This window comes from Dromiciops gliroides, chromosome 5 (genome assembly GCF_019393635.1).
Source record: "Dromiciops gliroides isolate mDroGli1 chromosome 5, mDroGli1.pri, whole genome shotgun sequence".
Classification (NCBI taxonomy): Eukaryota; Metazoa; Chordata; class Mammalia; order Microbiotheria; family Microbiotheriidae; genus Dromiciops; species Dromiciops gliroides.
The window spans coordinates 28,366,613-28,394,566 of record NC_057865.1 but is presented as its reverse complement, the minus strand read 5'-3'; the positions used below and the strand labels follow the sequence as shown (position 1 = coordinate 28,394,566).

Here is a 27,954-nt window from a genome sequence, read left to right as displayed (position 1 = left end):
CTCCCCTTCTCAACCTTCCCCATGAAAGGGAATCACCAGCCTTCTCTTGAAGCCCTCAGGTGAGGGGGGCCCACTGAGGCAGGCCATCCTGCTTCATTCCTGTTCTGTACAAGTCTGTAAATGGGTTAATTGGAGTCACCTTGCTGTGAGAAGGTGGTTCCTTTATCAGGGAAAAGGGGATGGAGGAAGGCGTGACGACCTCCATTGCATTCATCATTTGGTCAACAAGTAGACTGGAATTTAGAACTAGACAGTACCTTAAAGATCATGGAGGCCAGCCCTCTCCTAGGGTCGTGGGATTATTTAGCTCTAGAATTGGATGGGCATTCAGAGGCCAGCCAGTCAGTCCACTACCTTCATTTACAAATGAGGAAACAAAGGCATTAAAAGGTTGTGATTGCCCAAGGTTGCACAGAGAGTCAGTGTTACAAGCAGGATTTGAACTCTGGTCTTCTGACACCAGAATCAGTGCTCTTTCCACCATACCACATTTCCACCCATGTTTTTAGGTACCTTTTTGGTTGATCCATAACACTGGACCGAGCACTTTGGGATAGATAGTAATTAGTCCACACAGATACTGGCTCCTCTTGAGGGTCTTCCTGTCCTCTCTGGTATGGTGGTGAGAACTTTGAGAATCATTTAGAGGTGTGATTATGACTTTATTTTATTTATTGGTTTATTTATTTATTTATTTGGTGAGGCAATGGGGGTTAAGTGACTTGCCTAAGGTCACACAGCTAGTAAGTGATAAGTGTCTGAGGCTGCATTTGAACTCAGGTCCTCCTGAATCCAGGGCCGGTGCTCTATCCACTGCACCACCTAGCTGCCCCAACTTTATTTTTCTTTTCATCTGGACCCATTGTTTCATCAGAGTTGGGGATTCCTGGTATGGAAACCCCTTCTTCCATTGCTGACATCAGCAATTGTTATGTAACTTGCAGACAACTCCTGGGGACATTGAGGGGTGGTGTCATGCACAGTTAGTGTGACTGGAACCCAGCTCTCTGGACTCCAAGCCTAGCCTTCTATTGACAACAACAAACTTGGCATCCTTCCCTGCTCAATGCCTTACAAATCCAGTCTAGACTTTCTTGAGGAATGACACTGGCTTTAAACCTTAACAGCTGTGTGACCCTCCACAAGGAATTTCATTTTTCTGATCCTGAGTGTGAGATGGGAGCAACAGATAGCCTGTTTTAAAAGGCTTTCATGGGAAAATTTGCTAACTTTGAAGCATTATGGCAAACAGAACTAGCACCAGAATCTTAGCTCAGGATCTCTCCTACTGTAGACTCTCTCACCCTGGGGTTTGGGTGTCCCACTCATGTGGGGTTTACAGAATTGGAAGGCTCTTTACTGGTTGGCCATTCCTGAAAGCTAAGATGGCCCTTTTATCTTGGAGAGGGATTAATGGTGTAGATCAATAGACCTTCTGTCAGGAGGACCCTCTCGTGGGATTAGGACCCCCTTGGGCAAGTATGGGAAACTTCTGCTATTTTTAGCCAACTCATGGGGCCTGCATGTTGATGTTTCCAGATAAAATATCATTCTTTCAAACAAAGGGCATTTCAATCGAGAAAGAGAACTGTGGGTCTGCCAGTGGCATTTGACTATGGTGTGACAGAAATCAAATATTCAGTTTCTCTTGAGGACTAGAAGTGTCTTGGGGATACTGAGCATATGCTGGCTGGGCAGTGAATCCACTGTTGTTTCTTCAGGAAACTTGCCTGCCCACCCCCCATTCAGACAAGACTTTGAGTGTTCCTCTAAAGCCTTAGTCCCTGCTCATCCTAGAGCACGTGGTGGGGCAGCACCATTCAGGATTGCTTTCTCATGTTGAATGGGTTCTGCTGAAGTAATCACTCGGTGCCTCCGTCCTTGTGCTTTCCCCATCTTGTCTCCTGAAGACTGCATGTGCCTCACTTTCTTACCCAGCAGCTCCTTTCCCTGATCTTGTGTCTTGACAGACACAAGGAGGGAAAGGTGATATTTTGATGACTGTCTTGTGCTAGTGTGTGAAAAGACGGTTCAAATATTAGCCCTCCCAAAACATAGCCTCAGTGCTGATAAGCCATCACCTTTAGAAGGACAGACACGTCATATGTGTGTGCATACTCATGTGCTTTAAAGCTTACAAAACTCTCTATATACCTTATCTCACTGGATCCTCACAAGAGCCCAGTGAGAAGAGAGGTGCTGTTATTCACCCCATTTTACTGATGAGAAAACTGATGATTGGAGGTTACGTGACACGTTCCGGGTCACACAGGTGGTATTTATACCCAGGTCTTCCTATGTGACGCCATAGTACATAGAGCACCGGGGCCTGGAGTCCGGAGAATTCAACTTCTTGTGTTCAAGTCCAGCTTCAGACACTTCCTGCCTGTGGGACCCTGGGCAAGTCACTTCGCCCTGTTTGCCTCAGTTTCCTCATCTGTAAAATGAGCTGGAGAAGGAAAAGGCCAACCCCTGCAGTGTCTTTGCCAAGAAAACCCCCAATGGGATCTTGAAGAATTGGACAAGACTAAAAAATGACAATGGCAACTTCCCCACTCAGAGTTTGGCCTTCGATCCCCAGCTGGAGGTTCTCAAAGGACTGCTTTGGACTGTGCCCCCTGGACGAGTTATGACTTGTGTGGGACTTACCCACTTGCAGCCATGCATGTCCGTGAGTCTCCTCTGGATGAGCTGGTTAGTGCTGACTCTTGCCCGACTACCTGCTGTCGCCATCTCTGGCACACCTCAATTCCTTACCGTTAAGGCTAACGCCGCCCTGTGAGCCAGTTCGAGCTTGAGGATGCTGCCCCGCCATGCCACCTCTCCTGGGATGGAGGCATGCTGGTGACTCTCCCTCCTCTCGCTGCGACTGCCCAGGCTGAGCATCGTCCCCACTTTATCAACTAGGAAAGAGATTCTGAGGCTTTCTGTGACTTGGTCCTGGTAAATGTTGTCTTCTTGCTGGCCGGCCCTGGGCTCTTTCTGCCACAGCCCACCTGGCTGGTCTACATTTCTTGGGTGTTGGGCAGGAGGGGCGTAAGCACACTCTGTTTTCTCAGAGCCTTAGGGATTCTTAGAGAAGAAATCTGATGTGAGGTGGGCAGTCCTGTTGGCACTCACAGAGCTGTTTAGTAGCATGCTCCCAGTAAATAGGGCTGACAAAAAATAAACAGCAAGACTGAATCAACATTTTGTGTTCAGCTTGAACTGAATTCACCTCTCCCCAAGCCCTCCCCAGACCTCGGGAACACTGTGCCAAAGCACCGTCATTTCCAGCCCCAAACAACTGACTTATTCTAAATAATTCCTCAGGAAATGCTGCAGGGATTGCCAAGGTTCAGAACACATTTATCATGTTACTTAGAAGGTTCTTTCGCCCTTGTGCCTGCTCTGGCTTCTAGCCACTAAAGCGAGCCGGTTCATGCGCTTGTTGTCTCAGTTTGCACTTTAAAGTTTCAGGGAGGCAGCATGGTACATGGAGCACCAGACCTTAGAGTGAAAAAGACCTGAGTTCAAATCTCACTTCTGCCACTTGTTAGATATAGGACCATGCACAAGTCACTGCCTCTCTGGGCCCGTGTCCTTGTCTGTAAAATGAAAATAAGAATAGCACCCTGCGGGGCAGCTAGGTGGTGCAGTGGATAAAGCACTGGCCCTGGATTCAGGAGTACCTGAGTTCAAATCTGGCCTCAGACACTTAACACTTACTAGCTGTGTGACCCTGGGCAAGTCACATAACTCCCACTGCCCCAGAAAAAAAAAAAAAAAGAATAGCACCCCGCCCCAGAGTTGTAGTGAGGATCCAGTGAGATAATGTCTATGCTTTGTTGTATTGTGGTGGTGTTGTTGAATTGTTTCAATCTTGTCTGACTCTTGGTGACCCTACTTGGGGTTTTCTTGGCAAAGATACTAGAGTGGTTTGCCATTTCCTTCTCCAGCTCATTTTGCAGATGATGTATGCAGGGTCACACAGCAAGTAAGTGTCTGAGGCTGGATTTGAACTCATGAAGATGAGTCTTCCTAACTTTTGGCCCAGCATACACTGTGCCACCTAGCTACCCAAATGCTAGGTACTATTACATAGAAAGCTGGAATAAACTGTGTGGCTAGACTTAACTCATTCTATCCCCATATACATTTGACCCCATGGCTTCCACTGATGTCGTCCTTTGATACTTCATCATGGTGCAGAGGTGACCTTAGGCTCTTATTTGAATTAACCGCCAAGGCTTGTTGATTCTACTTCCCCAGCCTCTCACTCATCTGCTTCCTTCTCCTTGTTCACACGGCCACCACCTCAGTTTAGGTCCTTGTCATCCCTCATCCCTTGGAATAGCCAACCAATGGGCCTCCTTGCCTCAAGTCGTCCCCTCTCCCCCGAATCTGGCATCTGTAGAAGCTGCTCAGGTGATGGTACAGAAGTGCAGGTCTGATAAGTCAAGTCTGGTGCAGGGTGTAATGTGAAGGAAACATTCACATCAGGTTAAGTAAAAGGCGTTTAGAAATTTGAGATGGGAGATAAAGGATAACATCATGGAGAAGGGTGGCATCTGTTGGCCCATGAAGGAAGGAAGAGGCTTCAGGAGATACAAAGGTAGATGGGTCTTGAGTCCATGCCACATGAGGACCAAGTAAATGAATTGGGGATATTTAGCCTGAAAAAGAAAAGACTGGGTGGGGAGATGGAGAGGGTGGGGCTGTCAAATGGAAGAGAAATTAGACTTGTTCTTTCAGGTCCCAGAAAACGATACCAGGAACAGTGGTAGGGTCCGAAAAGAGGACAATTGATTTAAACCTTATAGCAGGAAAACAGTTTCTAACCATTGTAGCTATCCAGAATGGGCTGCTTTAGGATGTAGTGAACTCTATTTAAGGAGGTTGGGGAACTAGGAGGGTGTCTTTAAACAAAGGTTGAATGACCAAAGAAGTGACTAGTACAGCTCATAGGTCAGATTCATGGGAGAGTGGAAGTCAACGGTGTCATTTATACCTTGGTGAGGTCAGGTGTATCTTAAGACTTGGGTTCTCTTTCTGGTTGTTTAAAAAGGGACACACTTGACTAATTCCAACTTCCATGTCATTTGGGTATAAGAACTAAGATGTTTCTGGTCTTTCCAGGAAGAAGAATTCCTTCCAAAAGTCCAGTTTGGCTTCCTCTTAATACTTGTGATTTGGAACATTTTCTTCTATGATTGTTACTAGTTTACAATTCTTTTGAAAACTTCGAATCCTTTCACCACTTACTAATTTGGAAGATGACCTCTGGTGTCATATATTTGTTAGTTGTCTGTCTGTCTGTCTGTCTGTCTGTCTATCTGTCTGTCTGTCTGTCTGTCTATCTGTCTCTCTCTCTCTCTCTCTCTCTGTCTCTCTCTCTCTCTCTCTCTATATATATATATGTATATATATATATGTATATATATATATATATAGGATACCAAACTTTTATCCCAAAAATCCGACACAATTTTCTCTCCCAATTGAATGCCTTACTTGTCCCAAATACATTAGTTTTGTTCATAGAAAAAGCTTTTCAATTTTATGTAATCAGTTACTCATTTTGTCTTTTGCAATTGACTCTATCCCTTGTTTAGTTAAGGGTTCATTTTCTACCCACAGCTCTAAGAGGCATATGATGTTTGCCTACTTATTTTTATATGATCTTTAATATTCAGGTCAAGTATTCATTTTGAATTTGTAGTGGAATATGGTATGATATTGGTCTAATCCTAATTTCTGCCTGACCGCTTTACAGTTTTCCTAGACATTCTTTATAAAATAGTGTTTTTCCAAGTAATTAATGTTTAGTTTATTGAATACTGGGTTATTAACTTCCATTATCTCTGATTCTCCCTTGTGTAATCTGTTCTATTGATGGACTTTTCTATTTTTTAACCTTATGGAGAAGTGGAGAGGGAAGGGAACAAGCATTTATTAAGCACCTACTCTTGCTAGGCACTGTGCTAAGAGCTCTATGAATATTTCATTTGATCCAATACCAAATGGTTCTGATGAGTGCTGCTTTATAATATAGTTTGAGTTCTGACTGATATTCCCTTCTCATTCCTTCCCTTTTTTCCCCATTATTTCCCTTGATGTTCTAGATCTTTTGTTCCTATGAATAAATTATGGTTTTATAAAATTCTACAAAGTATCTCTTTCATAGTTTTCAAAGTTTTACATTTTTTCCCCCCACAGATTCTTAGAATCTGCACAAGATACACACCTGAACAAGACACGATGACCTTTTCCGACGGCCTTACCCTAAACCGAACCCAGATGCACAATGCTGGCTTTGGACCCCTCACGGATCTGGTTTTCACCTTTGCCAATCAGCTCCTGCCTTTGGAAATGGATGACACAGAAACAGGCCTTCTTAGTGCCATCTGCTTAATCTGTGGAGGTACTGCGGTTGAGGGTCTTCTGTCCTCAAGATTTGATAAGGAAAAAATGAGCCTTGTCCAGATCTCCAGGAGGCTTATTATTATTTGGGGGGGGGTGGTGAGGCAATTGGGGTTAAGTGACTTGCCCAGGGTCACACAGCTAGCAAGTGTCAAGTGTTTGGGGCTGGATTTGAACTCAGGTCCTCCTGAGTCCAAGGCCAGTGCTCTATCCAGTGCACCACCTAGCTGCCTCCAGGCTTATTTTTTCAGGAGGCGAGGCATAGGAAGAGAGCCAGGAGCATCTGGGGATGATTTTTTTTTGTTTTGTTTTATTTTGACCTGTTCTTATGCGCTAAGTGATTGTATTTAAGCTTCTCCTTCTCCCCAAAGATTCAAACAGACTATTTCACCGAGTACTATAGTTTGGGGTTTTTTCATTCACTTTTGGTTTTTAAGTGGGGTTATGTGATTTTCAAATTCTCCGGGAACACCTTATTTATGGCTTGGTGAATTTCGATGTGACATTGTTAGTGCCCACGGATGTGCGATGTGTGCCAAACTCTTGAGTTCACTGGCTTACCGGTGCCCAGTAGGGTGAGGAATCCTCTTTCCTGCGAGCTGTTAGCATTTCAAAATAAAGGTCACAAATGGTTAAACAAATAGCCATGGCTTTAATGAATGGGCTCCCTTCCTTAAAGCAGGCTGAGGTTTGTGGTCTCTTGGTTCTGTAATGCCATCTTCTGGCCAATATAGGTAGTTCACTTAAACTGCACAAGGGAAGAGGGCGGAACTCTAGGATTCAGCCTTATGTAAAGACAAACTCCCTAACAATTAGAGCAGTCCCAGAGTGAGATGCACTGCCTAGACAGCTTGTGGGCTCCTCCTCACTGCAGCTATTCAAGCAGAGGCTGATTAACTCCCTAAATGGCTTACAAGGTCCCTCCCAGCACCGAGGTTCTGTGAACTCTCATCCGATGTTCAACTTGGCACATTCATTCTAAATTTAAAAGTGCCTGCACCACCAAATTCAGAGGGGCCAAGCTTCTAGTAGCTTTTTTTTTTTTAATTGAGGCAATTGGGGTTAAGTGACTTGCCCAGGGTCACACAGCTAGTAAGTGTTAAGTATCTGAGGCCGGATTTGAACTCAGGTACTCCTGACTCCAGGGCCGGTGCTCTCTCCACTGCGCCACCTAGCTGCCCCCTTCTAGTAGCTTTTAAACAACTTTAAGATCAACGGCCAATAGTGATGAGAGGGACAGAAAGTGGGAATTGATTTATCAGGGCTGCAGATGAAATCCCTGCTAACGTGTGGCATCTAACACAGAGCCAGCCAAGTCACTTGGCTGCTTGGTGTTCCAGCCCACTCTCTCACTGAGCTGCAGAGGTGCTGCCTACAGGGCAGGGCGTCTTCAGTCAGTCGCTCCCCACACTAACAAAACCATAGACTCTTGCCCCACTTTGTCCCCAATAAACCGTGTCCTCTCTCCCTGGTGTCCAGATCGTCAAGACCTTGAGGAGCCAACAAAAGTGGACAAGCTGCAAGAACCATTGCTGGAAGCATTGAAAATTTACATCAGAAAGAGACGTCCCAACAAGCCTCACATGTTTCCAAAGATCCTAATGAAAATCACAGATCTCCGTAGCATTAGTGCAAAAGGTATGTCGTTGTTATTTGTCATGATTTTTGCAATAAACCAGGACAGCCAACCATTAAAAAAACCCATCTTCTCAAGTGTGACACAATGCTGGCCCCACAGTCTCTTCGAGTCCCAGCTCTGACTGTGTGACCCAGAACCCAAGAGTCCTGCTCTCCTCTTCTCTAAAAGGGGGTTCTTCCAGTACTGCCTATCTCAGAGGATTATAGTGGAGAGCTTCCAGGTTAAAGAAGAAAAGGAGATGAATAGGAGTGAGGGCGTATGCTCCTTGAGAAAGGGGACTGTGTCTTTTGTTTGGCCTGGCCGAAGTAAGTACATAATAAATGCTTGTTGACTGATAGAAGATGACAAAAATGAAAATATTGTTAAAAATTTTCCAAGTCGAACTGATGCTGCTTAAACAAAACAGAACATTGAAAACACAGATTCAGAGAAGTTTTTTAAATAATGGCTATTTGAAAGAAAATAGAATCATTCTTTGGTATTCTGGAAGGAAGAGGTCTCATTAAGGTGCTTCCCTCTGTAACTTGGCTAACTTCAATGATAGCTAATAAACTATCATTTTCATAGCTCTTCAACATTTGCAAAGCAATTCAATCCTTACAATGACCCTCTAAAGTAGGTGTTATTCCTTATCTCCATGCTACGATTGAAGCCTCTGAAGCAGTCAGAGGTTAAGTGACTTGCCAGGATCCCAGCCAGAAATCAAACTTGTCTGCCTTACTCAAATGTCACCATATATATAAAACGCTGCCTCCCACAGCAATTCCTTCTTTCAAGTTTTTCACACATTATTTATGGAAACCCGTGTACTCTTGAAGCTAGAAAGGCCCTTAGAAATCAAATTCATTTTGCAGATGAAGAAACAGAGTTTTAAAAAGGGGAAGAGAGATTCCCAAGGTCACATGGGTTGTATATGGCAGAACCAAGAACGGAGAACCAGGATTGGAACAGAACCTCAATACGAATGGATTCATTTCGTCATTAATTCTAACAGTACTCTCTGTCACAGGCAGATTTACTTCTGGTCACCTATAAGCAAGAGCGCCAGCCTTCCCGAAAGATATCAATATCTTGCCCCTTGTGATTTTCAGTTCAAGTATGGCCTAAGCAAGTACAGAAGTGCCCAGAGCCAAAAAACAGGGGCTTGGGTGAGGTGAAGGCACATCTTTGGGATGTCTTTGTTGAGAGAAATTCAACAGCAGTCACTGGTAGCAAATTCTTGTCATTCTCATCTTGCCATTAGGGTACCTTGCCTCTGAAAACCCGCTGAAGCTTAGTAGCTGGTGCAAGCTGAGGAAGCAGCTGTTAGTTTTAGGGAGTTGTGGATCTTGGGCTTCCATGCACCCCTTCTACTGTATTGAGAGCAGTACCTGATGACAGCTCCCTCACTGCATGCCTAGAGGGGCTGCAGGAAGGCTGACAAGTCACTTTTGGAACAGAACAGGTACAACAGCCTCGTTAGGCATAATTTTTTCAGTTCTATGAACTGGAAACAAAGTTTTTGTCCCCAGTGTGAGATTGAGAACCTTTTTTTTGCTCACAATTGACTCTAAATCCTTCAGGAGGGGAGATAGCAGGATGGATGAGATGTATCCATTATGAGCAGAGCAGTAGATAGGTGTAGATATACATCATGAGGAGTTCTCAGGAAGAATCAGGGTCAAGTGTTTATACTGTAAACATAGCATGGTTGGGGGGCAAAGTGACTCATTTTCTACAGAGCCATATTGTGGCAAAACCATGGAATGAAGAATGGGAAGATTCTAGATTTGAATCCCCGCTCTTCTACTTACTTTGTGACCTTAAGGAAAATCACAACCTCCCTGGGTCTGTTTCATCATCTGGACAGGGAAGGAGTTCTAAGATCAACAGAATTCCATTTGGGGCTACTCCAAGGAAACTGAAAATAGGAATGAAGAACCAACCTCTACGTTAGCGAGCTCTAGTTTGGGTCAGTTAATATACATTTACGATCCATGTGGATTTCTCCCTTACAGCCTATTATAGTTTCCATTTGCTGACCTAAATGCAAGGTGATGTTAAAAGTCCACAACAGACATTTATTCCTGAAATATTTTAATTGCAGTGTTGAGCCCATGTTACCTTGTGTTAGTATTTAGTCTCTACTGGTGAGGCACCTGGTTTTTCTGAATTTATATGGTTTCTTATGGAGTTAAGAAATGATAGATAAATGAGTGAATGCTTGTAAAGTTGTGAAATTCATGTGATTAAGGCCTACCTAAATTTTCTGTGTTATTTATCAGAACCATTTTCTGTCTTGTGTTAGTTTCCAAGTTGAGAAGCTGTGATAGTTGTTGCCTCTCTTCAAAGAAAAGGAATAAAGTGCATTCAGGAATGGAAAAAATGTCTGACGTTCAAAAATGATTAGCAATTAGCATCATGCTATCCGGAGGATAATCTGTGTTGTACTGTTATTGGTTCTTTTTTTTTAATTTGTGGAAATTATTTGTGGTCTCTTTTTTCAAGCTTAAGAAATGAACAGGCATCTGCTTGTTTACATTTCCTAACTAGACTGTTCATAGGCACTGTGTGGTATGAAGGAAGAAGTGTCCTCATGGAAGGAGCATGAAAGTCCCTCCTGTTGGTGTGCCTGGAATAGAAGGGGAACAAAGCCATGTGGCATACTTGAGCAGATTTCTTTGCTTTCTTTTCAAAGGTGCAGAACGTGTGATTACATTGAAAATGGAAATCCCTGGTTCAATGCCCCCTCTCATTCAGGAGATGCTGGAGAATTCTGAAGGACATGAACCCCTGACACCAAGTTCCAGTGGCAATACAGCTGAGCACAGTCCTAGCATCTCACCCAGCTCCGTGGAGAACAGTGGGGTTGGGCAGTCCCCACTGGTGCAATAAGACATTTTCCAGTCATTTCTGACATTCCCCATTACCTTCTGTTCCCGGATTTAAAAAGCAAGAAAATTTTTTTTACTGCTGCTTAGTTTTGGGACTGAAAAGATATATTAAAATTCCAGAAGGACCAAGAAGTTTTCATATGTACCAATATATAAATATATATATATATATATACATATATATATACTCCTCACTGTTTGATTCCTAACCAGAAATACAGACTTAAAAAATTTCAAATCAGCCATTTCATGCAACCAGAAATTAGTTTAAAGCTTCTATTTTCTCTTCTAAACACTCGAGATTGCATGACAAGACCAATCCCACCTGATTGACACCCTGGTTAGAGTTCTGTGGACTTTGTACATACGGATGGCTGGCTCTGCTCTTTCTCGACTGGATGTTTGGTGCTTTCCTTTTGCCTTGTATCCCCCAAACGACCACGACAACAAGGTCACAAAAACCAAGATGACTGTACTCGTGCAGTTAAGGTTAAAGAGACACGGTCTTGCCTTCAGAGACCGCTCTGGACACCCGGGGAACAATGTAAGACTGGAACGTACATCCAGAGAAGGAAAGTTGAGAGATTCTGGGTTAGTTCGTATGGAAACTTGTCCTGGCTCTTTCTGATGCTCTCAAACTGCATCTTCGATTCCGTGTTGCCCCGTAACAAGTAGATGACCTCGCTGCACTAGCAGAACAGACTTCTGTTTCAGCATAACTGCCAGTTCAGTTTAACCCAATGTCATTTGTCCATCTGTTAATGTCACTTTAATGAGAAGTGGTTTATCACGTTTGATGACAGAACTACACAGTTTAAGGAGAAGACAAACGACATTTTTACAGTAAGGATAGCCTACAAGGCAGAAACACTTTTCAGTGTTAGGATGGTTTTGTTTACCTGTTCACAAGCCATTAGGGAAATGTCATTGGACAAGGAGTAGGCTGGTCTACCACCTATACTTTGCAAGTCATGCCAGGTCTGGGGATTTTCCAACCTCCTTGATGCTGAGGGGCCATCACTAATTCCCAAAGGCATGGGCAGAGAATCTGTCTCTTTTGACTGTGAAAGAGTGGCTAACAGATGAAAGGGTCAGTTTCTTAGGTCTCATTTAAGCACTAGTGGATTTTTTTCCCCCAATATTTTAGGAAGTCTGTGATGTACTTTCACTGGCTCTGTTTGTACATTGAGATTGTTTAACAATGCTTTCTATGTTCATATACTGTTTACCTTTTTCCATGGAGTCTCCTGGCAAAGAATAAAATATATTTATTTTAAAGGTGTGTGAGAGCTTGAGTTTGATCTTCATTAAAGAGGCAGATAACACAGTTCCATTTTTAATGTTTAAATTTCATTTCAAAAAGCAGGTTCTTAGTCTGCAACCATGACAATTAAAATGTGTGCTTAAGCACAGCAGCCTAGAACATCTCTACAAGCCAATCAGACAATACATGACATTTCAATGAGTAAAAAAGGGCATAAAACTGTATGTGTAAGAACAAAATGTTAAAAGGCCTACACACAATAATAAAAACCATCTATTACATCATCACAGTAAAGTAAGCCAAATGTACAAAAGTCTGCGACAGAAAAGACAAAAAGACAACACAAGGTAGTCGTTGAAAATGTTTGAGTGCTCTCTGGGCACTTAATTAAACATTGCAAAATCAACATCTTCGTCAGACTCTGCAAAATATTTTACTTCTTTTCTGGCGCGACCTGTGCGAGGAAGAGATGGCGGTTCAGGGGTAAAGTCAGCCTGGAAAATGTCTACATCTGAATCCTGGTCAAAGGAGGCCTTCTTGGATTTCTAAGAATTAAAAAGAAAAACTTTGGATTTACTACTGTTCACACTCCACCTAACATTTAAAAGTATTCATGGTATCTGCAGTTTTTATTAAGAGGCAGAGAACTTTATGGTCAATGAAAAAAAGATGCAACCTAACAATTCACCACTGTAGCTGTCCCACACACAAACTACCTAGAGTTGTTTGCTGGGTTATAGGAAGATGTTAGAACACAGTCACCACCCACAATTATTTCATATCTAAAGGCTAAGGAAAAAACACCGAACAAGCCCTTCCAATATTCCCATTTTTGTTAGACAAAAGGAAGCACAGGTAGGTCACAATTCTCTTATTCAAAGAGTTTACAATCTCTTTTGGGGAAAAAAAAAAAAAAACTTGCATACAATAGTAGATTAAGAGCTGGGATGTCTAAGTACCAAGCCAGAGGCAGGTAGGTAGCACAGTGGATAGAACAAGGGATTTGAAATGAGTAAGACCTGAGTTCAAATCCTGCATCAGTTGTGTGACACTGCTCAGCTCACTTCACCTCTGAGTCTGTTTCTTTATCTGTAAAATGGGGATGATAACAGCAGCCATCTCAGAGGGCTGTTGTGAGGCTCCAGTGAGAGAACTATTCAGCGTTTTGCAAACTTGACATGGCTATATGAATACTAGTTATTATTATTGTTGTTATTATTATTATTGAGACAATGACAGTGGTGCTGACAACACCACCTATGTTAAGTCTACCAAATCTCAGATCATTCTTCCACCTTTTCCTTGCCTTACTATAGGCTCAGAAGGAATGGGTGCTGGCTCTGTATTGGACTCATGGAAGAAGCAGGGAATCCTGCTTGGATACCTAAGGTCCCACCAAAGACCTCCAGGAGAGGAGAATCAGGGACTATCCATACCAAAAATAATCAGAATTAACATAACTCTTAAGTGCTAGAAAGGAGAGGGCCCGTAGGCTAGAGTAGTTGCCTCCTGGAAACGGACTAAAAGTCAAGAACCCAGGTTCAAATTCTGGTTCTACCTTTTGTCACCTCTGTGGTCTTCAGTTTGCTCCTCTGTCAAATGAAGGTTGGCCTAATCTCTAAGGTCTGTTCCAGCTAAGAGGGTGTGATCAGTAAGTTAGGCTTTGAAGGATGGGAAAGATCTGGGCCAGTGGAAAGAATGAGTGTGGGTGTGGGAAACGACAAAGTATAGGCAGTAAAAATGAACATGGATGGATGCCTGAGAGGCAGGAGCAAGACCAGACTGACAAGTTAGCAGCTCCTGTTGTGCAACAGTGAGAATTAAGGTTGGAAAAGCAAGGAGATGAGCCAGTGAAAAGACCATAGAAAAGAAAACCACAGAAAAGGATTTCTTAGAAGGCAGTAAGGAGCCATTATAACAAGATGAGGGACACAAACAAAGACAGGTTTAACAAGACAAATGCGACCCAGAATAACTTAAAGGTAGAGAGATTGGTGGCAGGAAGGCTAATTAGGGTGAAGAAAGCCTGGGCTAGGTTGGTGGCAGTAAGAATGGAAAAGAGATAAATCCAAGAAATGATTCTGTGGAAGAACTGCCTGGACTTGACCAGCTGGGTAGACTGTCGGTAACTAGTTTGTAAATAAATGTGGCCATGAAGCAAATGTGCTGATATCTTACTGCAGTTCAGCTGCCTCTGGGGACAGGCTGAGGTGACTGGGCTCCTGTAAAGGGAGTGCAGAAATGGCTAGCAAGATGGGGAGAGTTTCCTTTGTAGTCAGGGATTTTGTCTTTTAAAGAAGGCAGTGCACTTCACAATGTAACTGGACTTATCTGAAGTAAATACAAGTGCAGGCTTACTTCTCCCACCTCAAAGAAGAGGTGAGCAATGAGGAAAACCACAGAGAAGCACTAGTAGCGGCCTATAGATAAATTAACTTGGTCTGTCCATCCAGTGCCAGAAAAAGGGGCAGGGGTAGAGAGGCATTTTCCTACCTCGCCTTGTGGCCATAAAAGATGACAGCAGTCTGTGAGCTTTTGAGCCAGAAATTGATTGGAGGTTTGAGGGGGTATAAATCTAGAAATAAAACATTCCCTTGACTGTAGCTGAGGCTTTGGGGGCTTGTGGTTTTCAGATTTCTACAGAAACTATTTTCTCCTGGAGATATCTTTTTGGACCTCAGCCATTTCTAAGTCCCTGGCTAAGTCATTATTAAGTCATATTTCTAAGTCTACTCTCATTCAGTTACTCTGTTCTTAAGTTGGCTGAATCTGGTAACCAAAGATTCATTGGAATGCCTGGAAAAAGAGAATGCCCTTATTTCTGCTTTTCAAATGCATGTCTGTTGCAGATAAGTGCTGCTTAAGATTTCTGGAGTCTGTTAGAGCTAAAATTCGCCATGTAAACAAAGTAGCTAGGAGGCTAGCATATTTGTTTCTCCTAAAATTTCCCCCAAAGAAACTAATGTATATTTTAGTCTTGTGTGCTTGATCAACATACCTGTTTTCAAGGAGAAACCTGAATGTATTTGTGTGATCTACTAAGACATGCTATTGACAATGTCCCAGGATCACACTACCTATAAAACTAGTTCTATAAAAGAATATGGATTATAGTCATGTTAATAGGTCTAGTGTTAGCAGTAGCTAACAATATAAAGTTGGCCAAGATGGAGATATTAGAGACAACAGTTTCCTGCATGCGAGTTTGGAAGAACAGTGATGCCTTTATGAATAGAAATGCAAAGCTGGGGGAAAGCTGGATTTGTTAGGGTAGGGAAATGGGGTGATGGCAAGTTCAGTTTAGAACACTGAGTTTAAAGGAAATGACCTGCAGGGAAATGGAAACATAGGCCTGAATTGCATGTGTGAAGTTAAGGTTGTATAGAAAATCTGTAAGTCATCAGTATTGAACTTGTAATTAAAACCATAAGATGAGTTTTCCAAGGGTGTCAATTTTGAGAGGAAAAGACAAATGGTTGGGTATCGATGTATACACGACCAATCCTATGAAATACATTTTAAAATTAAAAGTCAACAAGAGATTAGAAAAGAGTTTAAATTTTTAAAAAATCTTGATAAAAAGAGTGTGTGATTCATTGTCATATATATATATATATATGTATATATATATATATATATATATATATATATATTTTTTTTTTTTTTTTGTGGGGCAATGGGGGTTAAGTGACTTGCCCAGGGTCACACAGCTAGTAAGTGTTAAGTGTCCGAGGCCGGATTTGAACTCAGGTACTCCTGACTCCAGGGCCAGTGCTTTATCCACTTCACCACCCAGCTGCCCCCTGTTGTCTTATATTTTTAAAAAGGCAACTAATGTTAATCATTCACCTCTGTTGGGAGTGTATAGTTGAAGAAATGCAAAAATTAATCCTTGGTAAATAAGTAAAAGTTTTTTCAAAAAGCTTTTCTTCACTTGTCACAAAGAATGCTATTTTACATCAAAGGAGACCAAACTCTGCTCCTACTAGCTGTATGACCCAAAAAGTCACAACCCCTTTGGGCCTTGGTCTCTTCATCTACAAGAGGAGGGGGCTGGGTTAAATGATCTCTAAGACAGCCTTTTCTGGAGAAGGAAATGGTAAAACATTCCAGCGTCTTTGCCAAGAACAGCCCATGGACAGTACTGGCTGGTATGGTCCACAGGTCACAAAGAGTCGGACATGACTGAACAACAAAATACCCTCCTAGCTATGTCTCTCTGACGTCACAGAATATACCTACTACTATAATAGGGATAGTATGGAAGAGGCCATGACTTCTATTCCTTATGTTCAACAAAGATGAAATCTAAATTCAAAGTGAGCAAATTATTTAATTCATAAAAATACTTTTAATCCATTTAAAGTTGTTAAGGACAAGAAATTCTCCTCAGTCCACTGAGAGGCAGTCCATTTAACCAACTATGGCTGATATCCGAAATGCCAAATGGGCCCCCTTGATTTCAGTGAAATAAAGAACATAATTGCTTACGTCAACCACTCGATGACAATCTTGGGACCATGCAATAATAAAAGTAATAGATTACCTTGCCAGGTGTTGACTTGGATGTTTTTCTCCCAGGATTATATTCACCTTCATTTTCAGAGCCAGATACTTTCCTTTTTTTTGCACCTCGGCCTTTACCTTAAAAGGAAAATCAGATTTTTTTTTTAAATGTCATAAGTGACAGGCATTCTAGGAATGTAAAAATAGCTAATAGTATTCAATATGAATATGAATCTTTTTCCTTTTTTGTTTTTAGTCAATACCAAAATATGTAACCTTTAATTGTGAAAATTGTAAAGACTATGCTAAAGTTTATTTGGATTTTTTTTTTTTTTTTTTTTTGCAGGCAACGGGGGTAAAGTGACTTGCCCACGGTCACACAGCTAGTAAGTGTCAAGTGTCTGAGGCCGGATTTGAACTCAGGTACTCCTGAATCCAGGGCCGGTGCTTAACCACTGCGCCATCTAGCTGCCCCCGTTTATTTGGATTTTTAAAAAGGTTTCTGTAGAGTCTTGGGGTACTAGAATAGGCTGCCAAGAGACATTACGGAAGACTGCTCCCTAGGTCACTGAATTAACACATAATTTTAAATGCTTTATGATATACCATATGCCGCAGTATCCTAAATGACCATTTCATTCCCTTTAATTTCTATTCTCTCTATTTTCTCAGAGCTGTAAATCTCTAAATTACCTGATGTATAATTTTTTCCTCATTTTTCAGGGAGTGGGAGGGAAGGATTCTTTAAAAGCCAAGCTGTGTGTATATATATGAAGAACCGATCAGCAGGCAACAGAGCACAAACATTCATAGGAAACTATATACAATTGGCCTTGTAGTTCACATCAAGCACTGTGAGTGGTGAGTCAATAATAAAAGGTGTTGATTTTTTTTGAAACTCGACTATCTAACTAGGGGAGCAAATGTTCTAGTAAACTCATTTAGAGGCTAATAAACCAGTCCTTTGGTGTAAAAGTCTACAGGCATAAATACTAACAATCACCCACTGAACAGCTGTTTGGCTTGCTTTCAGAAAGCAGCAGCACTTAAAATATAGTTCAAATACTTTACAGCAAACTCCATTACAATATATGCCCACGTTAAAAGATTTCCACTCCCTAGCTAATTTTATTTCAAGTAATCATTAGTACAAATACAAATACACAACAGTTTTTAGTAACAGAATTTGGCAGGCATCCTTTTTCTTCCCCAAACCTGCAAATAACCCCAACTACTAACAAAACAACTGTCTAGTAATTTCCTTTTTGTGGATGTAAGTTTAAGAGTAGAGTAATTGGCGTTGGGGCATGAAATTTCCCTGATAATGTATTAAAACTACCCTGGGGGGCGGGGCCTGCAAAACATCATTCAGGGACAAAAAGAAGGGTAGTGAGAGAAAGGAAGAACAGGTACCACGTCTAATGTTGCCATCTACCAGTCCCTCTGTCTTGTTTCTTATGGGGCCACAGAAGACCAAATGGTGAAGAGGCATCGAACCCAATGTCACCCACAATACTCCCAAGTGTAGCCCAAGCCCAATTACAATGTAATTGGTAAATATTTAATAAATAACAATATAATAAACTAAGCCAACATGTAGCCACAGCTTCAGTAGTCCCCGTCTCTACTTGAGTTTGACATGAACGGTACAGAGCGTATGGATATAGTACAGGAGAAAGAGCTAGAAAACTAGAAAAGTGGTTCAGCAACCAGTAAATTTCGTGACCCCAGGCAAGTCACTTAACCTTTGTGGATCTCAGTTTCCTGGCTGCCTCCTTTGTAAGACGAAGAGATGATCAGACATTTCTTAAAGTTCCTCCAATAATGACAATTCTATCATATGACTTGACAAATAGGTATGAGAAGGAAAACAATTAAACATTAATCTGCTGTCTGCCTCCCTTTAAATCTACAAATAATTTGTAGATATGAAAGGGTAACAGAAAATAATGCTAACCTTTTGGTGCTGTTGTCTTCTTTGGAATGCCAAATTCTGAATCTGAGTCAGAGTTGGTAGTTTCTATTTTCTTCTGTTTGGGAAGTCTCTTGGGCTTAGGCGGTGCATCTGAAGACAGCTTTGCTGTTAACCAATTTAAGTTAGATTGTTTATTAATCTAGCATAGTAATTTATTAAGAAATAAGAAATTTTATTTGTATAATACATGCTACTTACATGTAAAGATCAATTAGAAAACTTCCTTAATATACTATTTACATAATGAAAGAATCTCTTTATTGAGTGCCAATTCAAAAGCAGTTTCTCATAGTATGAAAATATACTTTTTTCCCCTTTTATTCTCTCAATTTTTTTCTTCAAAAACTTTTAACATTTTTTTAAATTTTTACTTCCAAATTCTTTCCCTCATTGAGAAGATAAGCACTTGGATAGATTGCATACGTGTAGTCATGCAAAACAAATTTCCATATTGCCCATGTTGCAAAAGAAAACATAGGCCAAAAAACAAAAACAAAAAACAAGAAAAATAAAACAAAAAAAGTATGCTCCAATCTGCATCCAGACTCCATCAGTTCTTTCTCTGAAACTACATAGCATTTTCCATCACGAGTCCTTCAGAATTGTCTTGTATTATTGTACTGCTGTAACTAAGTCCTTCCCAGTTGATCACCATACAATATTGCCTTTACTATGTACAAAGTTCTCCTGGTTCTGCTTATTTCACTTTGCATTAGTTCGTGTCTTCCCAGGTTTTTCTGAAACTTTCCTGCTTGTCATTTCTTATAGCACAATAGTATTCCACCATAATCATATACCACAACCTGTTCAGTCATTCCCGAATTGATGGACATCCCCTCAGTTTCCAATTCTTTGCCACCACAAAAAGAGCAGCTATAAATATTTGTTTGTGTCTATAAATATATATGTATAGGTACACATATACATGCATATATATGTATACATACACACATATGTCCTTTTTCTTTGATCCCTTTGAGATACAGACCTAGTAGTGCTATTATTGGGTCAAAGGGTATGCACAGTTTGACTCCCCTTTGGGCAGAGTTCCAAATTGCTCTCTAGAATGGCTGGATCAGTTTAAAACTCCACCAACAGTGTTTTAGCATCCCATTTTTTCCACATCCCCCCCAACATTTGTCATTTTCCTTTTCTGTCATGTTAACCAATCTGATAGATGTAAGGTGCTAATCTCAGAGTTGTTTTAATTTGCATGTCTCTAATCAATAGTGATTTAGTGTATTTTTACATGACTATGGATAGTTTGATTTCTTCTTCTGAAAACTGCCTGTACATATCATATCCTTTGACCATTTATCAATAGGGGAATGACTTGTATTCTTATAAATTTGACTCAGTTCTGGTTTTCTCTCTCTCTCTCTCTCTCTCTCTGCTTTCCTTCTAATCTTAGTTTTATTTATTCAAAAACTTTTCACTTTGATGTAATCAAAATTATCCATTTTATATTTTGTAATGCTCTCTATATTTTCTTGGGTCATAAATTCTTCCTATCCATACATCTGACAGGTAAAACTTTCTGTGCTCCCCTAACTTCTTATGATATCTAAATCATGTAGCTATTTTGACCTTATCTTGGTATATGGTTTGAGATGTTGGTCCACTCCTAGTTTCTGCCAAAGTAGTTTCCAGTGACAATATGCTTTTAAAATTAAATATACATAGTTGGTCCTGAAGTAATTCAAAAGTATATTGTTATTTGAAATGGGCTATAAACTTCTGAGAAAAATTTAAGCAGCATAATCATTCCTAAAACATCTGACACAATCTTTTTTTTTTTTTTTTTTTGCAGGGCAATGAGGATTGTGACTTGCCTAGGGTCACACAGCTAGTAAGTGTCAAGTGTCTGAGGCCAGGTTTGAACTCAGGTCCTCCTGAATTCAGGGCCAGTGCTTTATGTACTGCGTCACCTAGCTGCCCCCCACAATCATTCTTATAATAAACTCTAAAGGTTGATTTTATGATTATCATAATGAAAAAACTTGAGTTTTAAATTTTAAAATATTTTAGATTTAGGAGACAGCTAGGTGGCACAGTGGATAAAACACCGACCCTAGATTCAGGAGGACCTGAGTTCAAATCTAGCCTCAGACACTTGACCAAACTAGCTGTGTGACCCTCACTGCCCCATGCAAAAATAAATAAATAAATATTTTTGATTGCAAGTGAAACACCTATCTCTTTAAAAGGATTTTAAAATGCAGAGTGAAAATGCAAGTTTGGTACTACTCAGAATTTTTTAAATGAATTCAAACTGTCATGAAACATTTCATCACTTCCATTTGAACAAAAAAGAAAGGAAATCCAGCTGAGAATTGCATAAAGTACATTAACACAAATTTACTTTTAATAAACATTGTATGAAATATAAAGTCAACATCTTAACTCCAAATTTATCAGGATGAGGAGGAAGGCAAGATAGAACACTCTATTAAGAATGCTTAGGATTTGGTTTAAGTGAAAGAGCAAAGACAAAAGTAGCACATTTGCTTTGGCCTAAAAGGTACAATTATATTAGATTAAAAAAACTTGTAGAAAATATAATGATAACTCTTATTATAAAAGGTTAATTCTAACTAATTTTTTAACATTCATTTATAAATTTTATTGATATTATAATAAAGTTGAAAAATTACTTAACTTATATCATTTTATGTGTTTTATTCCTGGAGAAATATATGCTTAGAATTAAAATATATGTAGTAGTATGGTCTAAGCTTTGTACTTTCCTCAATGAACTAGCAAAAGCACAAAGCAGAATTTAATAAATGTTGAACTGAACTACATAAGTGACTAAATATATGATAGAGGACAGAACATCTCAGTACTGTCAGCACAGTATCATTTTGTAAGAAGGGTAATTCAGATGTCCCCACAACACAGGAACTAAAGTGGAATAAAGGACTCTATTAGGATCATCGAGAAACTTCCATGGTTTTGCTGCTGTTGGTTCGAAAGAAACAAAAACCGCCACCAGCTGGGAGTCCTCCATCTACCTCCACATCACTTACATTACTCCATCAGTCAAAATTAGTGTCCTCTTCCTGAACTTTACCACATATCCATCCCTAACACATGAAATCATCTGGGATTAGATCACTAAAATTTCCTTCTTGATAGTTCTAGGAATCCTATCTTTTCTCTGAATTTCTTGAAATACTCTTATCCCAAAGTCCTTTGATATCTGGTCCTTAGACTATGCCCAGAATTCTCTCCAGTATATTATGTTCTCGAAGATCATTGCTTTCCTGAATTCCCATCATTTTCACTTCCCCAACCATTTCCAAATTATTGGTCAAAAACTGAGCCCAAAACAGTTATTTCTTTCTGTTTTCTACCTTCTTAAAGATGAATTTAATTGATTAGAGGCACCTTCCTCAACCCCCAACCCCAAAATCATTCTAGAGTTTTACTGAGCAGAGAAGGGAAGGAGTAGGAGGGATTCCTCAGGAAGCTCAAGAAGGTGAAAATGGATACTCTGAGGACTCTAGGGCTAGCTCATTGAAAAGGGGACCTTGGGTCATAGAAAGGTCCTTAAGAGCCATCTAATCCAGAAGATGAAACTGAGACCAATAGAAGTTAGGTGACTTGTCCAGGGTCACACAAGGACTGAATGGCAGAGTCTGCTTCTGAGCTCAGGATCAGTGCTCTTTCCACTTTGCCCACTGCTCTAAGAGTTTCTTCACTGGGAATTCAAGGGGTGAGTTCTACAGCTGGGGCTCTTGTGATAGCAGCACACTGACAGAGATGGGGTATCTATAAATTGGAAGTTTACAAAGTAGGAACTGCCTGCATTCTCTGAGCTATTCTAGCTAAGAATTTATAGGTAACAATTGATGTCTAGGATTTCAAAGATCTTGTAGGACAGACCTTTGTCACTTTTTAAGATTTTCATGTATGGTACCAAGCACAGATATTTAATAAGCATGCCTGGATTATTATGGTTTAATGATAATCTGTTATCTTAATATATCAAATCAAATGCAATGTGAGTTCTTACTATAACACATGAGGAGGAGGATGTGTGACCCTTCATTATTTCATGTTCCTTTCTCCCTGTGACCAGAAGCAAACATTTATTAATAAAGCAGTTGAAAGGTTTAAGAGAGTAATTTGGTCTCAAAACAGAATGAAGCCAAATGGTCCCAAAAGAATTAACTTTCAAACTCATTCACACCACTTCCTAATCAGTTGTGTTTATCAAACATTTCAAATGATGGTTTGCAAAGATGGGATTATTTGGGATTACACCTCAGAATTTCATTCTCTCTTGATCCAACTTTACATCGAGTCTCAGTTCCTTAAAACTCCCTTAAAATCCATGTAGATATCAGACTTTGTCCAGAATTCTATTCTTTATTTGGAATAAGAAGGCCACTAGCAGCATACTAACAGAATATAGTTTTAATCCATTTTACACCCAAACATCTACCTACTTGGAGCTCACTATAAGAAGTCACATTATAAATGAGATCCTTTGATAATAAGATTCTTTAGCAAGAACTTCCTTAAATGGGTTCAATGCACTTCAGTAAATACATCTTAAGTATCTTCTAGGAGTAAGGTAGTGGACTTGGCTCTGAAAACACTAAGGTTCATGAAGCATAGCCCTTGACCTTAAAGAACTTACAATCTAGAAGCAGAGAGAAACTGAAGAGACCCATAGCTATAAGACATTAGAGGATGGCAAGTGTTCGTGAAAGGTACAAAGTACTATGAAACATTTCAGGAAGGATCGATTACTACTTGCTGAGGGAAATCAGAGAACTCTAAGAAGAGCTAGGACCTGAAATGGGAAGATGCACAGAATTTTAATAGCTACAAATGCTAAAGAAGTTCTTTCCAGAAGTAGGAGATAGGACAAATTCAGAGAACAGAAAGTAGCTCATCTATTCCCTTCTCTGCATTCACTCAGCCATCACCCCGGTTTAAGCACTTGTTATCTCTTGCTTAGACAACTTCTATAGCCTCCTCATGGGTTTCCCAACTTCTAATCTTTGCCTTCAATCCATCCTCCACAGAGTTACCAAAAGAATCTTCCTAAAACCCAGATGACCTTTCCAGATGGATTTCACATTCCTCTCCTTCCCACACTATCCATGGAAGCCAAACTGGCCTACTGGCTGCTCCCCAAACTCAGCATCCCATCTCCCATATGTGGATCTTGCACAGGTTGACCCCCCATGCATAATGTGAATGCCATCCCCAAGGACAATCTTTGCCTTCCTTTACGCAGAGAAAATCTTTTATGATCCCCTTTTAGTTCTTAATGATCTCTCTTTTTCCTCAAATTATCTTGTATTTACTTATCTACAAAAGATTGTATCCCTTCAGCTGATGTAAATCCCCTGAAGGCAGGGCTGGTTTTTTTGTTTTATCTTAATATCATTACATAAGAGCCATTTAATGAATGTCTGTTGCATGAAATCAGAAAGGAGAGGAGTGAAAGATGAAAAGGCAGGTTGGAGTCATATGGTTCATAGGCTCAAATACCAGGTTAAGGATTCTGACTTGAGCCTACTGAAAGTGGAAGCCAATGAAGATTTTTGAGAAGGGTATCAATGTAGTTATACATTAGAAAGATTATTCAGCCAGTGGCCTAGAAAATAAACTGAAATAAGGAGAAAATTGAGTCAGGGAGGCCAATTAGTAAAATATTAATAACAGGGGCAGCTAGGTGGTACAGTGGATAGAGCACTGGCCCTGGATTCAGGAGGACCTGAGTTCAAATCCAGCCTCAGACACTTAACACTTACTAGCTGTGTGACCATGGGCAAGTCACTTAACCCTCATTGACCAGCCCCCCCCCCCAAATAAAAACCAAAATATTAATAACAGCATAAGATGAAAAGCTGAAAGATGCTGAACTAGGCCAGAAGCAATAGGAGAAAGGAGAAGCTGTTGAGAGATGGTCTGGACTGAACTTTGGAACTAACTGGATAAAGGAAAATATGAATTCAAAGATAATCCTGGTATTTTGTGCCTTTGTGACTTCTCTTCAGAGCTCATGGTGAGCGCAAACTGTCATCAGGACAGACATGAAGATGTCCAGCGGTTATCTAGAAATAAGAACTGGAATTCAAAGAGACTGCTTATACCAAATTCTTCTCTTTAGCTCATAATGTCACCATGAGATTGTGGTGTATAAGATTTTAAGCCAGTTTGTTCAAACCCAACTCTGATGTTAGTTGTCTTTGATTTAGCAAATGTCTAACAACTTCAAATTTAGACACTTACCCTTTTTGGCAGCCACTGTTTTACTAGGAGGTTTTTCTGTGGATTTTAGAGCAAATGAAGATGAAAAAACTGGGGCAGAATCCTCTTCACAACTGTCAAATTTTGTTGCATCTGTAAACAATAAAGCTTTTTCAGGAAATGAGCTCAAACAATTGCCCTCGTTGTTACCCTTTAAAACAAATCCAATAAAGTTAATATAAGCTAAACAGTGAACAATCCTTGTTAAAATACATTCTGTAAGAGTTGTAACTCAGATGCTGAAATAATATTTAAGCATTCTTATTTTAAACTTTTAAAGTTCTATTCTGATGCCTCATCCTGGTATGGAAGTGACCCCTGGGTTCTTGAAGGCTGGGCCAGAACAAGTTCTGCCAAGCTCTTAAGTATAAACATGGTAACAGAATTTGTTTTCGGTCAAAAAGTTTTTAGAGCTTCTCTAAAACATCAATTTAACTTTTGGTAGTGTGATGTTTAAAATCTAATGTGGGTAATGTGGGTCCTTACCTGGGCCCCCCCCCCCCTGCCAATTTTGGGAAGAAACTAGCTAAGACTTACTGATAAATTCAGCAAGAGTTTAGGCTTTTAAGGATTTATTAAAGAGTAGATGATGCATGGGGTCCCTCTCCTTTTCTCTGTCTGCCGCCAAGCCGAAGTCCCAGATAAAAAAGAGAAAGAGCTAGCGGGCCAACCTCTCTTCCTAATTCCTGCCTCCCTCCCCGTGAGGGGAGGTCCTTGGAAATGATTGGCTGAAGTTGGTCTCCTGTTGATATCGCAGTCCCTGGCCTCTGGGAACAACACCCCACTCAGGGCCAGCCAGGTGTGGTCTTGATTTAATCATCCTTAAGTAGATTCTCAGTCTCACCCAATTCAATCAATTCCAAATCAATCTTCAGGTAGGGCCCCTGGGCGTCTGCCAAATCCCATTCTTTTATCACAGTAGTCTGGCTATGAAATCTTTGCTCAAATTCCAATATAGTGACATCCTATTGGAGGGACTAAACTAATTTTAAGTTTAATTTGAGAGAGGATGCGGACCTTGTCTGAATTTAGAATTGCAGCACGTAGATCTTGACGATAAGCCCTGATTTTAAAGATAAAGGAAAGTGAGTGTCCCCGGAGGTTATACAACTACTAAGCAGTGGAATCAAGATTCAGACAGGACCCTCTCTAACACATGCTCCTGCACCCCCGAGGTGGGCTGGATTTCAGCTGCGCTCTTTGCTTAGGAGAACTCTTCTAGAAACCCCCATGTTTCTGAGTATCATAGGAGTTACACCTAATTTTACTTCAAGTCTAATAGGAGCCACTAACCAAGGAGAAAGAAGAGGTAGCCACATAGTTTTACATTTAAGGTAACCCATATTAACAGTGATAATAACAGCAACGATTAGAACAATAAGATGTTCCCAGACCACATGACAAAACGGGTTAAAAACTTACAGAAATATTTCTAGAACAAACATACCAATTCACATAGTAATGACAAAGGCTGACATAGCCATCCGCCATTAGACCTACATCTATGGATAGAGCTACAAAACAGCTAAAATCTAAAAATGGAATCCAAAGACCTTCCATGCACAACATCCACATGAACTTGACCAGCAACAAAGATGCACCCAACAAATGGCTTAATCACGGATTTCTTTGTGGAAATGAAGGGGTTTATGATAGCTTTAAAAGACCAGGTCATCACTACCAGAAATTACTGAAAAGTCATCCTTAAGGAGTATGGGATTACTTGGTGAATAGAGATTCTAAAAGAAAATGATAGAAACTATGCAACATCACTTCAGGTTGCAGAAATTTAGCATTTATTGAATACCTAGGAAAACATGATCAGGTAACTGAAATTATATACCAGAAGCTTACCACTTTTAAAAACTAAAGTAGACCCTAATAAAATTTGAGCTTTCTGGAAGAATATCAAGTCTTTCAATTATCTACCATGATGTTTTCCCCAAAACCCTGTTCTCCACCTTTCTTACTTTTGTTAAAAGTGCTTCCATTCTTTGTCACCCAAATTCAAAACCTAGGAGTGATCAAACTCTTTACTCTTCCTCATCCCCACATACAATCATTGCCAAGCCTTGCCCACTGGGCCACCCTTCTCTCCTTTTACACCACATGACCACTTTAATTGAGGCTTTCAGACTATTGTAATAGCAAGAGAAGAACAGACTAATAATGGAAAGGGACCTCAGAGGTCATCCAGCCCAACCTCCACATTTTATAGATAGAAAACTGGGTCAAGAACCCGAAGTGGGGGGCAGTTAGGTGTAGGTGGCACAGTGGATAAAGTTCTGGCTCTGGATTCAGGAGGACCCGAATTCAAATCTGGCCTCAGACACTTGCCACGTACTAGCTGTATGACCCTGGCAAGTCACTTAACCCCCATTGCCCCACAAAGAAACAAATAAGAAACCTGAAGTGACTTGCCCAAGGTCACTTGGGGTCAGGGCTGAGAATGGAACTCAGGTCATTAATTCCACAACTAGACTGTCTCTACTGTACCAAAGAAGACTTCTTACTAGCCCCTTGGACGGAGATTCTGCCCTCCCCAAGGGACTGCTGAAGCACAGATCTGCCACACCCCAGCTCTGGAGGCTTCAGGAGCTCCCTCCTGCCTCTGGGATAGGCCATCTTCTTTCTTTATTTTTTTGGTGCCTCTAATCAATTAAATTCATCTTTTTTTTTTTTTCTTGGGCAGGGCAATGAGGGCTAAATGATTTGCCCAGGGTCACACAACTAGTAAGTGTCAAGTGTCTGAGCTGAATTTGAACTCAGGTCCTCCTGAACCCACAGTGCTCTATCCACTGCATCACCTAGCTGCCCCCCAGGCCATCCTCTTTAAAGCACCATCCTCTTTTTCCTTACTCCCCTTCATGCAATGCAGGACCCAGCTAAGAGCATATCTGCTATTCCTGGAATGTGTATGACATCCCATCTGCAGCTGCCGAGCCTCTGAACACACCCTGTGCCTGTGCCTGGAATGCTCTCCCTCCTCTCCTTAGAGTCACTTCCAGACCTTGAGGCCCTT

General features: G+C 40.7%; 2 protein-coding genes across 4 annotated transcripts in view; one reads left to right on the top strand and one right to left on the bottom strand.

The window, feature by feature from the left end:
• The window catches only part of RARB (retinoic acid receptor beta), a 180,688-nt gene extending 169,523 nt beyond the window's left edge, over positions 1–11,165 (top strand). For both annotated transcript variants that reach the window (XM_043965736.1, XM_043965735.1), the window contains exons 6-8: positions 6,199–6,403; positions 7,882–8,040; positions 10,719–11,165. In XM_043965736.1, the coding sequence (XP_043821671.1) occupies positions 6,199–6,403; positions 7,882–8,040; positions 10,719–10,915 (561 nt within the window). In that variant the 3' untranslated portion in view covers positions 10,916–11,165. The remainder of the gene's footprint in view (positions 1–6,198; positions 6,404–7,881; positions 8,041–10,718) is intronic.
• Positions 11,166–12,237: 1,072 nt separating this feature from the next.
• TOP2B (DNA topoisomerase II beta) overlaps positions 12,238–27,954 on the bottom strand; it is a 92,016-nt gene continuing 76,299 nt past the window's right edge. For both annotated transcript variants that reach the window (XM_043965732.1, XM_043965734.1), the window contains exons 33-36: positions 24,915–25,025; positions 18,642–18,764; positions 16,725–16,822; positions 12,238–12,723 (exon numbers count right to left, since the gene is read on the bottom strand). In XM_043965732.1, coding sequence (XP_043821667.1) covers positions 12,562–12,723; positions 16,725–16,822; positions 18,642–18,764; positions 24,915–25,025 — 494 coding nt within the window. In that variant the 3' untranslated portion in view covers positions 12,238–12,561. The remainder of the gene's footprint in view (positions 12,724–16,724; positions 16,823–18,641; positions 18,765–24,914; positions 25,026–27,954) is intronic.